The sequence below is a fragment of the Tribolium madens genome, unplaced genomic scaffold, assembly GCF_015345945.1.
Source record: "Tribolium madens isolate multiple individuals breed KSU strain unplaced genomic scaffold, Tmad_KSU_1.1 Scaffold_20;HRSCAF=117;Tcas5.2_LG4, whole genome shotgun sequence".
NCBI classification, from domain to species: domain Eukaryota; kingdom Metazoa; phylum Arthropoda; class Insecta; order Coleoptera; family Tenebrionidae; genus Tribolium; species Tribolium madens.
In genome coordinates, this window is record NW_025400985.1 from 11848922 (window position 1) to 11862962 (window position 14041).

The window sequence follows — 14041 nt, forward strand, 5'->3', positions numbered from 1 at the left end:
TGAGGAGAGGAACACTTCGAGATCAATAAGGTCCTTCCAGCTTCCAGCTATGCGCTCCCTCCCCCGCCCCTGCCGCAACCCGGACTCGAACCGGATCACCGGAAACCAACCCCAAACTCGACCTACCCCATAAAAAAACCCAATTTTTCACCATCCTCATTTCGAAAATCACCCTTGCCCGCGGGGCAAGAGCCCGGAGTCCCGGAGTCACGCTCCGGCAATTCCACAACCCTCAGTTCAGGCTTTGCCGAACAGATGGCGGTGCTCAACCACCATTTGTTTATTTTTACCCTCATTACCCACTCCCCGCACCTGTCAATGTCCTAATATCAGCTGTCTGTTCCGACAAGCGATTATTATGCGAAGCCTTCGATAATGTCTATTGTTTGCGAAGAAGTCTTCGATGAGACGAGCCACCCCTCAGCTGAAGGTGAGTCCCCAATCCGGAGCCCTTTTACACACTTTAAATAGTTTCAAGCTTGCAAACCCTCTCTTTATTTGTCTAAAAAGTGATAATTTTTTTTTATTTATTTTTCATCACTGGGCAGAAATCCGGGACTATGCCGCTAAAATTGGGATCGACCCGGACTCCGAGCCTCAATTGCTCCCACTTGCGGCGGAGGGCCTCATGAAGGCTTTGCCCCCCGGCTGGAAACCCTGGTAATCCCCAAAACCACCTCACTCTTTTTCTAACTCCAATTTCCAGTTATGACGACAAGTCAAAATCGTACTACTACTATAACAATAGCACCGGAAAAACCCAATGGGAGCACCCCCTCGACGACGTTTACCGGGGTTTGGTGAGAAAAGTCCGCGCCGAAAGCCAATCTTTGAGTATCGGTGAACCCACCGAGGATGCGACCTACGCCCGGGATGAAATACCAAGTTTTGAGGAACCTCCAAAACTCACCAAACTCAAACTATCGCCACTCAAAACCAGTCCCAAACACGAGTCGAAACTCCTCAAACAACGCTCCGAGGAGCATTTACTCTCCTCTCGGAAGATCAGCCTTAACGTTTTCAACAGTTTCGACGAGAAAATCAATTTTGAGAAACATCCGCGAGTGTTGGATAAACCCGAATTGAAGATCAGTGGCGGAGGATCGATGTTTTTGAAATGTAATACTAAGAAAGGCGCTGAGTTGAGTCCTGCGAAGAGTGACTCCCCGGATGCGCAAAACCAACCCCGGAGCATCCTCCGGGAACGCAATTCGTTGGAAGTGTCCCGAAGTATGGATTTCGACAAGATTTCCTTAGACAAATCGGAGAAAGACGATGACGATAAGAAAAGTGTGCGATTTAACCTTGACACCAACACGGATGTTGGTTTCACCTTTTCTGATAAATCAACTTCAAGTGATGATGATGTAGGGAATGATATTATCAACGTTAAGGTGACTCCGGGTAAGCCCAAATCCCGGTTTACCGTAAGTCTGGTCCCGGAAACCGAGAAGAAACTGATTAAACCCAACCCGACTGACTTTATTAAACCGAAATTGACAATCAGTAAAGGCTCGGATTCGGAGGATGACTCTTTGAAGAGCAACGGTTCAGATGAACCTCCTGTTCATACCAAAGTTTTGACGAAGAAACTTGAAGAAAAGGCAGAGAAGAAAATCGCCCAATTGAAACAGAACATTTGGGAGGAGAAAAACGACGAATTGGTGAAGTTCCGAGATGACTTACAAGAGTCGCAAAAGGAGGAGCTCGAACGCATTTTGATAAATGCGAAAAGTGACCATGAGGACAGGATCAAATCCGAGTTGGAGAATTTGCGAATTGAGATGGAGAATCGAAATAAAGGGGCACTAAACGAGGAGAGGATCAAGTTTGAGAAGTTACTGGAGGAAGCGAGAAAGAAGTTTGAGTTGGAGTTTGAGGAGGAGCAAAAACAGATGAAAGAGAAGTTTGAAGCGAAGAAAGAAGAGTTGGAGAGGTACTACGAGGAGAAGTTGGTCGAAATTGAAAAGGAATTAGCCGAAAGAATGGAGAAAAATCGTGATGAGATGATATTGACGCACAATTCGAATGTTGATCAGTTGAAACAAAACCACTCTATTATTATTGAGGAGTTGAAGAAGGGGTTCAAGGCTGAAGAGGATGCTTTGAGACGGGACCATAAGGCTGTGATTGAGGAACTAAAGACTAGTAAAGTAGAAGATAAGAAAGATGACAAGTATGAGAAAATCCGGTGTGAGAAACGACTGCTAGAAGATAAGTACCGCTGTTTGAAAGATAAGTATTTGAGACTGAAAACCGATGTTAAAATGTCAATCGAGAAGAGGAACAAAAGGAAGGAACAAAGCGGAGCGACAACAACCACGGGGTCGGAAACGGAACGCAGCCACTCCAACAACAAAGACAGGTCGGTGTTTGTCTCTTATTATCAAATTTTGACATTATCATTCCAGGACTCCGCTGAATTCACCATTACGTAAACCCCCACGATCCGAGGCGAAAAAACCCGAACATAGAGCAACCCGCCAACTCATTATCCAAGACTTAGACACTTCGATTAGCGACAAAAGTGAAAATAAAAAAGATTATGATTCCAGTGATTCCACCAATCCGGGCCGTAGCCGGAAAAAAATCTTCTCCCGATTGAAAAGCTCCTCAACTTCGAGAATCAATACAGGGTCGAAATCGCGTCGCAACCAACGGTCCTGCTCCCCTGTTGAGAATTTGAGGCGGCAGCTGCAGAAATTGGAGGATTTGGAGGACCAGTTCCCTCAAAATCCGCAGAGCGACACTTATCATTTGAGGTATCCATTTTCCGACGGTCAAAAATTTGAGGGGAGTTCCGAATTGGAGTTTTTTCGACATAGGATACACTTGGAGCGGGATTCAATCAAGCGGGCCAAAGAGAGTTTGAGGAATCAGAAATCGCTCTTCCAGCAGAGACAGAAAGAGTTGAAGTTGAAACACGGGTCAATGGCGAGACATACGTTGCAGCAGTTGTGTCAGGAGGAGAAAGAGTTAACTGATATGGAGGTGTCTCTTCACCGCACGAGGAGTCTTTTAGGGGAGAAGGTTATCAGGTTGAGACACTTGGAACAGTCGTTGCAAAGGGCCACGATGACGGCAGAAAACCGTCAAGAGGACGCAACCCTGAGCGACATTTCCTCACATAGTGCCAGTTCCGGGATAAGCTCGACTGAATTCGCCACCGCTGATCCCAACCCCGGGAAGGGTTTCATCCACGGGGAGCACCTCCAAGAGTCTTCTGAGATAATCCAAAGTTTGGAGAACTTGAATTCGGAAATTCGGGAAATCTGGGATGTTTTGAGGAAGCAGCAACAACAAGGCGGAATTTCGGGTAAGTCGCGACCCCTCCCCCCAATCGGCTCTGACCAAAATTAACCCTTTCGCAGTAATACCACCCCTAGTCTACCCTGACTTAGGTTGGCCGCTGTTAGCAGGGGCTGCGACCGTTCCAGCACCGCCGTCCATCCCCACGTTGGCCGACCGCTTGCACAACTACCGCCAACATGTGGCTCTAGCCAACGCTCAAAGCACGGTGGTGACTCACGCGAATCAGGGGGCCACCACTACTCTAGTCGAGAGAACGAGGAATCTAAGACATTGGTTGAGACAAGCCGGGGTTGATGGTAATATGGAGGGCAGTACGCCACAAGCAACGCTTTGAAATGTACAACAGTACAAATTATGTTGAGGTTTTTAGATTTTATCGGCCCGGAAGGCCATTTGTTAGGATAGTAAAAAATTGTTTCAGGCCTCTAAAAAATGCATGTTTCTCTCTAGACGCTTCATCTATTAAAAATTTTATACGCCTTGTAACGGACTGACGGGAAATCGCGATGTGATAGCCTCATTTCAATTATCAATCTCCAAAATTCTTGCCTTATTCATTTACAAGTCCATTGTACCTAAGAAAGAACACGAACAAATAGTGCCAATCAATCTCCGACTGTTAGGAAAGGTTTAAAGTCTAGTCATTGTATCCAGCACATGTAAATAATCAATGTTTAAGGAATAAAAGAATCAAAATAAATCTCTTAAAAAACCTTATTTATTCATTTATAGCGCAATAACAGCAGCAGCAGACTTTAACGCTTTACGCTCTTTAGCTTTCACCTGGGCTGCAATCCGGTCCAAGTCGCGTCGTCCTTGCTGAGTCAATTCTCGACCCCCTGTTGGTGTCTTCTCAATGAGTTTGAGGCCCTCCAAACTTTGAAGGACTTTACGCGCTATGCTCCCGGCAGAGCGGCAAAAGTGTGACGGTTTGGTTCCGTTGCGTTTACGGGTACCGAAAATTTTGGTCACAGAGCCTACACCAATGGGGGACCTCATGTAGATGTGTCTAACAACGGCGGCGCACCGGGTGTAGTACCAGTCAGGGTCGTAGGGGGCCAACTCCTTGGCACGGGAGGTTTTAACCAAGTCGACCCATTCCGGAACACGAAGTTTGCCAGTTCTGGAAAATTTAAAGTTGGTACGAAGTGAGGTTAGGTGTAAGACTCACTTTTTGAGAAATTGGGCAAAAGCCTTCACGAACTTGTGCTGGTCGACGTCCTTAAGCGTCACAGACGGCATTTTCTGTAAAAAAAAACACCAAAACTGGAGTAAAACGGACAAAAAGTGACCACAATAAGTCAAACCATGCCGTTTCAGAGACGGTAAATAAAAAACCTATTTACGCAAATTTAGACACAAAAAACACATAAATAAGATGAAACAACGTTTATAATGTGACTAAATATGTTTTAATTACCTCTTATTTCATAAAAATAACTAAATTTAATTATTAAATTACACACCTGTCCACTTTCGTTTCAAGATGGCTGAAAAGGGATTTTTTTGTTTTATGTTGGTTGCATTGAGAACAGTAAATAAACGTGCGAAATTCAAATGATACAAAATTTATTAAAAAATAAAATATTTCAGTTATTTTGATGTGTTTTTCAAGGCTGTAAAAACCTTGGTGCACCTTAAATTGGTGCAAAGTTCGGTCACAAAATTTCCAATAAAAGCATCCTTTTCAGATTTTTTGTTTTCAAACAGTACCACTAAATAAATATTTGGTTCCACGGTTGTTAAAATGTAGGTGCATTGGCTCTGAAACACTTTGTTCATGAAAAACATCGCTTAATTTCAGTAAATTACTTGAGAACTAAATTTGTAGATTATTTTATCGACACATGCGAGCTCTTCCGTTGTTTCTGATATCATTTTTAGAATTGTGTCCAATTGGGGAGGACTCCTCTAGAAAAATTGCAAATAAAACGTAAAAAAATATATTTCGGCCCTTACGGGGGGATATGAAACTATGATTGGAAAGCTGTCGTAATCAGTCGTATCACAACTAACTTGGTTGTCTGAGAGTAAAATTACGCAAGCGGCTTCATATTTACGGTGAAAACTCACCATTCTACAATTTTAAATTAGAAAAAAAATTACCACAAACAAAACTAACTTTTGGTAATGGTCGTGGTGTAATTTCGCACACAAATGTCTCATATCGGGAGGTGTAGTCTGCTGGGCTAAAGTATCGTGAAAATATAAACTAAATTTGCTCAAAACAGACCCCTTCAGTTTTTGCAACCATTGAAATAAAGCGGGGAGAGGGTTATTTTTCAGAAAACTGATTTTCCAATTCTGGAAAAAAATCTTTGATAAATATTTTCTCATAACCGAACAAACCTCGCGATTTGGTATTTTGCTCTCCCACAAAGCCAATCTTGTATGTGCCCCATGAATTAGGGCGAGAGACGGTAAAAACTGTAGTCTTTGGAGTTCAGTCAAGGCTTTAAAGAGTTGCTCTAAAATTTCAATTTCTAACGCAAAAGTGGCCTTTACCGGCGTAAGACTAATATCAGTGAAGTCAAGAGAGTGTTTTTCTATGAGGTTTTGGATGTATTTTAGCATATCGGTGTACATAAATTGATTGTTGTGTCCCATTGTGTATATTCTCTCATATCTATAAACAATTGATAGTTTTTTACGCTTAATAGTTAGCAACTCACAAATCAATCATATTTATGCGCGCATTTAAAAATTGGTAAATGTTTTGGCAATAATGTTGGACCCTTCTGTCTATTACAGTTGATTTGCAATTGTCCTCAAGCTTACGCAAATCTGACCTTAAACTCTCATAAATCGAACGTAATGAGTTCTAAAATTTTTCCATTAGCAAAAAATAGTAAAACAAGAAATTAAATTACGTCTTTACGCAAAAAACTTTTATTTTTTGTTTGGAGAAAACCTAACTCTATGTAACTCTTCTCGGTCAAAACGAGCTGTTGCAGGAAGTGCAAAAAAGTGCCCCACAGTGACAGTTGTGCCCCCTTGTAGCTTTCTCTCTCTTTTTCCTACAAACTCATGACAGGAAATGAGGTTAGATCAATTGTCAACATACAACATGCTCCTTGGCCTTATCGTAAGATATTTGCGACAAATGGGTAAAATAAGTGTGCAAGAATAAGTCTTCTTTGTCCATTGTTTTAAAATAAACTTGTCTTAATTATACTACAAATAAAAACACCCCAGCTGTCAAGTTGACATTTTGTTTGGCCTTGAAACAACCTTGGCTCATTTTTAGAGGGAAAATAAAACCACAATTTATTGTAGCATATTTATTCAAAAAAGTGGAGGTAAACAATTGCATCATCAAGATAAAAATAAATTTGATACATAATAGAAAAAATAAAAATAAAACAAGACTTAACAAAGTAGAACAAATGGCACTGTCTTACTCTTAAAAATCTTGTTTAGGTGATTTTCATAAAAATGTCACAGTGCTATGATCAAAGCCTACATAATTACAACATTAACCCCCTTACATAATAAAATCAAGGCACATTTTCAACTGGATAAAATATACAATTATTTCAACAATTTATTGTAAATGTGCCAAGATAAATCTTTAAATTTTATCTTCTTTCACTAACTGCTAGTTACCGTAGCGATCTTGCAACGAAGACATGACGTCATTAGCTAAATTACTGAATTTACCAGCGATTCGTGTTACACCTTGTCGTACACTTTCTTTCACGTCTTCTAAATCATATGCTTGCATGTGCGAACTTGGAGTAGTTTCTAAAATTACATCATTGAAAAAAAAACAATTACGAATGAGTTCAATTACCTTTGCCGTTGCCAAAAAACTCGGCTGAAGAAATACTGGAAGAACCTTGAAATCTATTCAGATTCGCTTTAGTTTCGTAATCCGGCTCGCGATCGTTGAAAAACTGTTCAGAAGAAATGGCTTTAGCATTACCGAATTTCTTCTGGGCGGCGTCTGAACTCGTATCGAAACTCTTTGTTACTTTTTCTGAGAAAAAAAAAACAATAAAATCACTCGCTAATCCCCCCAAATTTGGTACCTGGAGTCCGATAACTCGTTTTAGGTTTTTCAACCGGATCCTCAACGATGACCCAATTATCCTTTTCCCTGTCTCGCTCCCGACTAGTTTCCAACCCAAACAAATCCATTTTATTAGCCCGGTTTATGTTAAACCCCGAACTAAACGAATATTCATCAAAGAAGCTATCGCTATCAGAAATTCGTAATTTTCCCAACGAGCTCAAAGTACTAGGAGTCGGTTGAACGTTCTCTTGTTCGATTTCTTTCATGTCACTTAAAGCTGAATGGCTGACTCCACTTTAAATAATTAAAACGGTAAAAAACTACAATTTTGGGTGAAAAAATACCTTCTTGCGTTCACCCCCATGCCTAATCGTTCCACCTGTTCGGCTTTCTTCGGATCTTGCCTTCTTAATTGCTCCTCTTTCTTCAACTGTTCATTACTGAGATCCTTATAGGCCAATCGGACGGCAGCTTCGCGCTCTTCTTGCTCCTTCAAGGACAAAGCAGCCGCTTTGGCTGTCTCTTCCAAGGCCCTGAGGCGACTTTCCTCGGCGATTTCAGCCTCACGCTCGATCTCAGCAAAGTTCGTCTTCACTTTCGTCGCCCCCAAACCGCCCTTCTTCGCCCCCAACTAAAACAAAGAAAAGTAAAACAAATGCGATTTTAATTCGGTTTTTGAATTTGAATCAACCTACCCCTGATTTTTTATTAGGGGGCTTTCTGGTGGCAATTGTTGATTTTCGGGGTTCCGGATTCGCGGCGGGAGTATTAAAATCAACATTGGGGCCCTCTTCTGAGTTTTTATTGTTCTTTTGTAGTGATTGTGATTCTTCAATCTAAAAATCAAGTCATTTTTTAAAAAGACAGCTCATTTTTATTAAAACAAATAAAAAAATGGATTAGTAAACAGTGACCTACTTTGTGTTGGGGTTTTTGGGGGGCATCTGGTATGGCAAAATTCTCCTGTTCTGTGAAGAAATCAACTTCCTTTTCTTCACTACGCTCCTCAACATGTGAATGAATATGAAGCTAAGAATGTTAAAATAAAAAATCACAAAACAATGTTATGCAGGTGTTAACCAAGCAATCACTCAAAAACAAGAACACAAACCTGTGTATTACTTTTAAGCGAATTTAGAGCCGCTTGATGCAACTTGTCTTTATACAGCTGTGCGGCTCTTGAGTTGTATTTTTTCTGAGCATCTGTTGTCATGCAGTTGTGTTGTGAGAAGAATTGAATCTGTAAAAGTCGCTTAATTTGGCAAATCGCTGTGCAGCGAAACACATACGGCGTTAGAGTTGCCCCCCAGTTGCATTTGTCTCAACTGGATCCATGTCCAGTTGGTATCAAGCTGAGTTGACCTGACGAATGTCAAATGAACACCCAGACTCCTGTGCACTGCTGAGCAGTCAATACAGATGAACACCCCATATGTTACGCTGGCCCAGGTCGGGTTTTTTGCATTACAGTCGAAACAAGCCTGGAATTAGGGCAAGCGAGACACGTCATGGTAATTAGATCATATAACCTAGTTTGCACATATGCTGATCTTTTTTTCGATAATAAAACTTACTTTATTGGCAGGGTTTGCTCGTAATCGGTGAAAAACAGCCTCGATATCTGATTTACTAGGTTGTGAGTCCATTTCACCTAAATTTGACGACGACAAATTGATAAACTGTCACTGAATTTTGACACGTTCGGTTGTTATGGCATTATTGACAGATGTCAACAATACCAACACAACAAAGGCGAATTTGCCAGATCTTTAAAACGATTACACCCTAAAAAAGGGCAGTTCTATCCCGAATACAATTATTTGCAACCCCAAATGTTTCTATTGGTGGTTCTGTACTTTCCCTATTTCTGTTATTTATTTTATTTTGTAAAAATCTAGGGAAAACCCGGCCGGTAAAACAGGTGACGACCAATTTTATTTCAAACTCAAAAGTAAAAACTAATTTTTAACAAAAAATAATAGCTGTTATAATAGTAATTATCCATTAATAATAATAATAAAGTAGTACATATTTATCTATACTGCAATGTTTAATAAAATTGTTATTCTATTTCCATAACCACAGGTTTGCCTAAATGACCGAAATCGTATGCGATATAAACTCACAAAAAAGTAATTGTTGAAACGTTACTAAAAATTTGGCTTTTACCTATACCAAATGAATAAATAATGTATTTGTTATTTAAAAAAATATTAAAAATAAAAGCATTTTTTTAAATTAATCAATCAAAGTTGTATGTTTTCGAGCGCACTGGTCTCAAGCTGCGCCATAAGAGGCCCTTTTAAATTTAAAAATTTAAAAGACAATTAATAGTTTAATTCAATTTTGTTGTAACCGTGTGCAGTTAACACGCACAATTATTTATTTATTTTGTCTTATTTTATTAAAAATGGCGCTCATTTTTCAAATAACTGGCCAATCAAGTAGCTAGTACGATCACGTGATGATGACAGTTGTTTGTGGTTGTCATTCCAGTGGGGTTCGTCTGATTGTAAACAAAACGCGAATTAATCGTTTTTTATTGGAATTAGCCAGAAATTGGATCGATCGGTGCATCTCCAAGAGTTACAGAGCGAGTAGCTATCAACAATAAGAAGATTTGGCATGAGAAATGTTAGAAATGGACGTGAGAAATCAAAAATTAGAACAACAAGTAAGGACATTTAATTATTCAACAAAATAATAATCAATTGAAACGTTATTTTTAGAGACAAATAATGGAACAGAAAATGAAGCAGAAACGAATGACGTCCGGCATGATCCAAGCTTCAGACGTTCGAAAAAATTCAGCGACTTTGAGAACAAACAGCGGCAATAGGAGAGAATTACACGGTGGGATTATCAACAAAACGCACGAAATTTGCTATAAATAGTATCGTTCTAGGTTATGATGGTCCGTTACAGTACAGCATGGCTAGGGACAACAACCCTGATCAAGTTATATCAATATTGTCAAGTCCTGACAGTGCTGATGGTAATACATTTATTTTTTTTATTTTAAAGTTTTTGACTTCATATTTTAGACACTGTAGTTGAAGATTTGACAAACACCGCTTCAAATGACCTTATGGATGTTGAAGACGATGAATCGTCCCCAATCGCCTCCACCCCCAACAATGGCAACATGCCAGTTAACCCCATTATCGACCAACCAGCTTTTATCAATAATGGAACGGGCGAAATCGAGGGCGACATTGAAGGCAACGTGGAGAAATTTGTTCTGCAACCGGCCCAACAAAAAGTTTTGTACAAATGTAGGATAACTAGGGATAGGAAAGGCATGGACAGGGGGCTGTACCCCACTTACTACCTTCATCTAGAACGCGATTACGGCAAGAAAGTGTTCCTCCTAGCCGCCAGAAAACGCAAAAAGAGTGCCACAAGCAATTACCTGATATCAACCGACCCCACGGACCTTTCACGCAGTGCGGAGTCTTTCGTTGGCAAGTTGCGCTCTAACCTTCTTGGTACGCAATTCACCGTCTATGACAACGGCATCTCTCCCCGGAAGGCCAACTTTAAGGAGGGCGTCACCCCCCGCCAAGAGCTGGCGGCTGTGACGTACGACACGAACGTGTTGGGGTTTAAGGGCCCCCGAAAAATGACAGTGATTCTCCCGGGGATGACGCTAGAGCAGGAGAGGGTGGCGATTTACCCCCAGGACGAAAGCGAGAGTCTCATCGAGTGTTGGAAGTCAAAAAATATGGATAATTTGATTGAGTTGCATAATAAAACGCCGGTGTGGAACGACGATACTCAGTCGTATGTTTTGAATTTTCACGGACGGGTGACGCAGGCGTCGGTGAAAAATTTTCAGATTGTCCACGACAGCGATGTGGAGTATGTCGTGATGCAGTTTGGGAGGGTGGCGGAGGATGTCTTCACCATGGATTACCGGTACCCCATGTGTGCTCTGCAGGCGTTCGCTATCGCGTTGAGCAGTTTCGATAGTAAACTCGCCTGCGAATAATCGAATTTCATTGTGCCTCACAAAATTTGAGCTTACGGCTAATTGTACTTAAGGTTTTATATACACTGGAAAAAAGTTCCGTTGTTAAGGTAATTCTAGTCCGTTTTTAAACGAAATGTTATTTTTTAAGATTTTATAATCATAGATGATTTTTATTATTAAGAATAGTTTTCTCTTTTTTTTTATTCGAATATACTTTAGTGCGGCCTTATATTTTGCCTTAAACTATTCGTACTCTTAGGATTGTTTGCAAATTTCACTTGTTTAGAGAGTAGATCGTCAAACGATACACAATACAATCAAATTAAGTGTTTTCAGTGTCTTGGAATTGTCAATTCACGACCCATTTGTTCCAAAAATAAACACTAAATGTTGTGTTCAAGTCGTGGATATAAGCTCACGAAAATCAGTATTTATTGATAGTTCAAAATAGGACTTGGTCCGCTTGTGTATTTAAAGAAGCTCAGGATTTATTTAAAAAACATAATTAAATGAAATGTATTTTTGTAATTACCTGATGCTAATTGCTTGTGTAACTTTCATTTATTTATTCTTAAGTAGTTTCTAGTTGAACATTCCAATCTGAATCAAACATTTTTTGATATTGTTACGAGATTTCCAACTTGTTTTAGCAGTATTGTACACGTTTTTATGCCTATTGCATTAATAAAGAATGATCCACTATCGAATTTACATTTAACCACTCCCAAAAATCTGTTTTGTAATTTAGAATATTTGAGTTTTTGTTTTTTTTTAAGTACAGTTGGAGACAAAATACTTTGGTCGTCACTTTTCTGACACTTTAATGTAATTCAAGCTTTAACGTTAAAATGAATGACAATATTAAATTAATGACAGCTATTATATGTATTTTCCTATCAAAAGTATGTACATACAACTTCTCAACTATGATTGACAGTACCTAAAAATAAGGTTAACAGTCCTACAGCATGCTTTACAATTTAATGTCACTCAAGTGACATTGACGACCAAAGTATTTTGTCTCCAACCGTACTCTCTTAATTACAAAAAAAGATGCAAAAAGTTGACTTTAGTTGAGTTGCCAGGATAATTTAATTTTGTTTAGGGTTTTTTACTTTTATTGGTTCGAGATTGGCAACGCTTTTATTTTTGTTTGAATTTCTAACCAAACCAGAGCCTACTAGTGCCGTGATAAATCAAAGAACTTCCTTTCTATTTTAATATCAACAAAATAATTACGAAAATGGATGATGTGAGTTTAGCGTCAACCAGCACTGTATTCGCGAACGAAACCCAGGACTTCGGCCCCCAACGCCTCTCCAAACTTGAGGTAAGGAAGAGCCCCCCTAACGACTCAATTCCAACCTTATTCTAGGGCAACGGGATCACCGCTGCTGACTTAAAAAAGCTCAAAGATGCCGGTTTTCACAGTATCGAGTCCTTAGCATACACCCCGAAGAAGACTCTCGTGGCCATCAAAGGCATGTCCGAGGCCAAGATCGACAAACTCCTCGCCGAAGTAGCGAAATTCGTCAACATGGGTTTCACCACAGCCACCGATATTTTAAAAAGACGCTCCGATATTGTCCAACTGACCACCGGGTCAAAGGAACTCGACAAGTTGCTAGGGGGCGGCATTGAGACCAGTTCAATCACGGAAATTTTCGGCGAATTCCGAACCGGCAAAAGCCAGATTTGCCACACTTTGGCTGTGACTTGTCAATTGCCCGTTGACTGTGGGGGTGGTGAAGGAAAGTGTCTTTTTATTGACACCGAGGGCACTTTCCGGCCTGAACGATTGGTGCCGGTGGCGGAGAGGTACAAAATGGACACACAAAAAGTTTTGGATAATGTCTCATTTGCAAGAGCGCAAAATACTGACCACCAAACTGAGCTTTTGATACATGCGGCTGCGATGATGATGGAGTCAACGTACTCTCTGCTGGTGGTTGATAGYGCCACATCTTTGTACAGAACGGATTATTCGGGAAGAGGGGAATTGTCCGCAAGGCAGAATCATCTAGCTAGGTTTTTGAGGATGTTGCTGCGACTTGCTGATGAGGTAATTATCACTCTTGACGAACACCAGTTGTACCACTTTTATGAAATCGCAGCTTTTTAATATTTTCAATTATGACTGAGATTATTACAATTGCCTGTTGTTGATGAAAAATAAAAATAAGAAAACCTTTTTGACTTTGGCTGAGCTGTTTTTTACAATAACAATTTTATTCTGTTTCAAATCTATGACATTGTTACTTTTTATAACATTTTTTTAATAGTGAAGTTTCTTGTTTCTTTCAGTTTGCAGTTGCCGTCGTAATAACGAATCAAGTGGTTGCTCAAGTTGACGGAGCTGCGATGTTTAACCCCGATCCCAAGAAACCGATCGGTGGCAACATTATGGCACAYGCTTCTACTACAAGACTATCCTTGAGGAAAGGTCGAGGAGAGACAAGAGTGTGTAAAATATACGATTCGCCTTGTTTGCCTGAATCTGAAGCAGTGTTTGCCATTCTTCCTGATGGAATCGGTGATGCTAAAGATTGAATCTCTTGTTTTTGTTTTTAGAATAAGCATTATTTTAATTCTTTCACAGATTATGAGCAGTTGAGTTTTTTAGTTGAGTTGTTGTTTAATTATATATTTTGATACGTTTCTTATATTACGTATTTTAAATTTGTTTAATCAAATTTTCTTCAACTTGCCTCCCCTTTTAAAGCGAGTTCGATTATTTTATA

The 14041-nt window shown here is 40.0% G+C and overlaps 6 protein-coding genes across 8 annotated transcripts; 3 read left to right on the plus strand and 3 right to left on the minus strand.

Annotated features, from left to right (window-relative positions):
• The first annotated feature begins 161 nt into the window (after nt 1–161).
• On the plus strand, nt 162–4008 carry LOC123006013 (centrosomal protein of 164 kDa). Its single transcript, XM_044400142.1, has 5 exons — nt 162–430; nt 549–660; nt 707–2365; nt 2412–3316; nt 3372–4008. Exons 1-5 carry the CDS (start codon nt 376–378, stop codon nt 3644–3646), a joined length of 3006 nt encoding a protein of 1001 aa, XP_044256077.1. The 5' UTR covers nt 162–375; the 3' UTR covers nt 3647–4008.
• A 4-nt stretch (nt 4009–4012) lies between these two features.
• Nucleotides 4013–4842, minus strand: LOC123005547 (40S ribosomal protein S19-like). Of its 2 annotated transcripts, none has more exons than XM_044399341.1 (3): nt 4779–4842; nt 4484–4557; nt 4013–4435 (listed from the first exon to the last, which is right to left on the minus strand). In XM_044399341.1, the coding sequence occupies exons 2-3, from the start codon at nt 4552–4554 to the stop codon at nt 4039–4041; spliced, it is 468 nt and encodes a 155-aa protein (XP_044255276.1). In that variant the 5' UTR covers nt 4555–4557; nt 4779–4842; the 3' UTR covers nt 4013–4038. The 2 variants fall into 2 exon arrangements, with proteins under 2 accessions (XP_044255276.1, XP_044255277.1); XM_044399342.1 differs by having other exon boundaries at nt 4733–4812.
• A 22-nt stretch (nt 4843–4864) lies between these two features.
• LOC123005333 (KICSTOR subunit 2-like) lies at nt 4865–6537 on the minus strand. Its single transcript, XM_044399022.1, has 8 exons — nt 6377–6537; nt 6183–6329; nt 5985–6133; nt 5662–5938; nt 5435–5616; nt 5272–5389; nt 5125–5223; nt 4865–5076 (listed from the first exon to the last, which is right to left on the minus strand). Exons 1-8 carry the CDS (start codon nt 6455–6457, stop codon nt 4906–4908), a joined length of 1224 nt encoding a protein of 407 aa, XP_044254957.1. The 5' UTR covers nt 6458–6537; the 3' UTR covers nt 4865–4905.
• A 47-nt stretch (nt 6538–6584) lies between these two features.
• On the minus strand, nt 6585–9064 carry LOC123005094 (ADP-ribosylation factor GTPase-activating protein 2). Its single transcript, XM_044398706.1, has 9 exons — nt 8902–9064; nt 8617–8808; nt 8439–8567; nt 8246–8356; nt 8023–8163; nt 7672–7958; nt 7344–7621; nt 7106–7291; nt 6585–7056 (listed from the first exon to the last, which is right to left on the minus strand). Exons 1-9 carry the CDS (start codon nt 8971–8973, stop codon nt 6911–6913), a joined length of 1542 nt encoding a protein of 513 aa, XP_044254641.1. The 5' UTR covers nt 8974–9064; the 3' UTR covers nt 6585–6910.
• Nucleotides 9065–9818: 754 nt separating this feature from the next.
• LOC123004966 (protein king tubby) lies at nt 9819–12002 on the plus strand. Of its 2 annotated transcripts, none has more exons than XM_044398532.1 (4): nt 9819–10001; nt 10057–10180; nt 10233–10322; nt 10372–12002. In XM_044398532.1, exons 1-4 carry the CDS (start codon nt 9960–9962, stop codon nt 11316–11318), a joined length of 1203 nt encoding a protein of 400 aa, XP_044254467.1. In that variant the 5' UTR covers nt 9819–9959; the 3' UTR covers nt 11319–12002. The 2 variants fall into 2 exon arrangements, with proteins under 2 accessions (XP_044254467.1, XP_044254468.1); XM_044398533.1 differs by having other exon boundaries at nt 10381–12002.
• A 384-nt stretch (nt 12003–12386) lies between these two features.
• On the plus strand, nt 12387–13963 carry LOC123005936 (DNA repair protein RAD51 homolog 1-like). Its single transcript, XM_044400028.1, has 3 exons — nt 12387–12630; nt 12676–13362; nt 13605–13963. The coding sequence occupies exons 1-3, from the start codon at nt 12544–12546 to the stop codon at nt 13848–13850; spliced, it is 1020 nt and encodes a 339-aa protein (XP_044255963.1). The 5' UTR covers nt 12387–12543; the 3' UTR covers nt 13851–13963.
• The last annotated feature ends 78 nt before the right edge of the window (nt 13964–14041 follow it).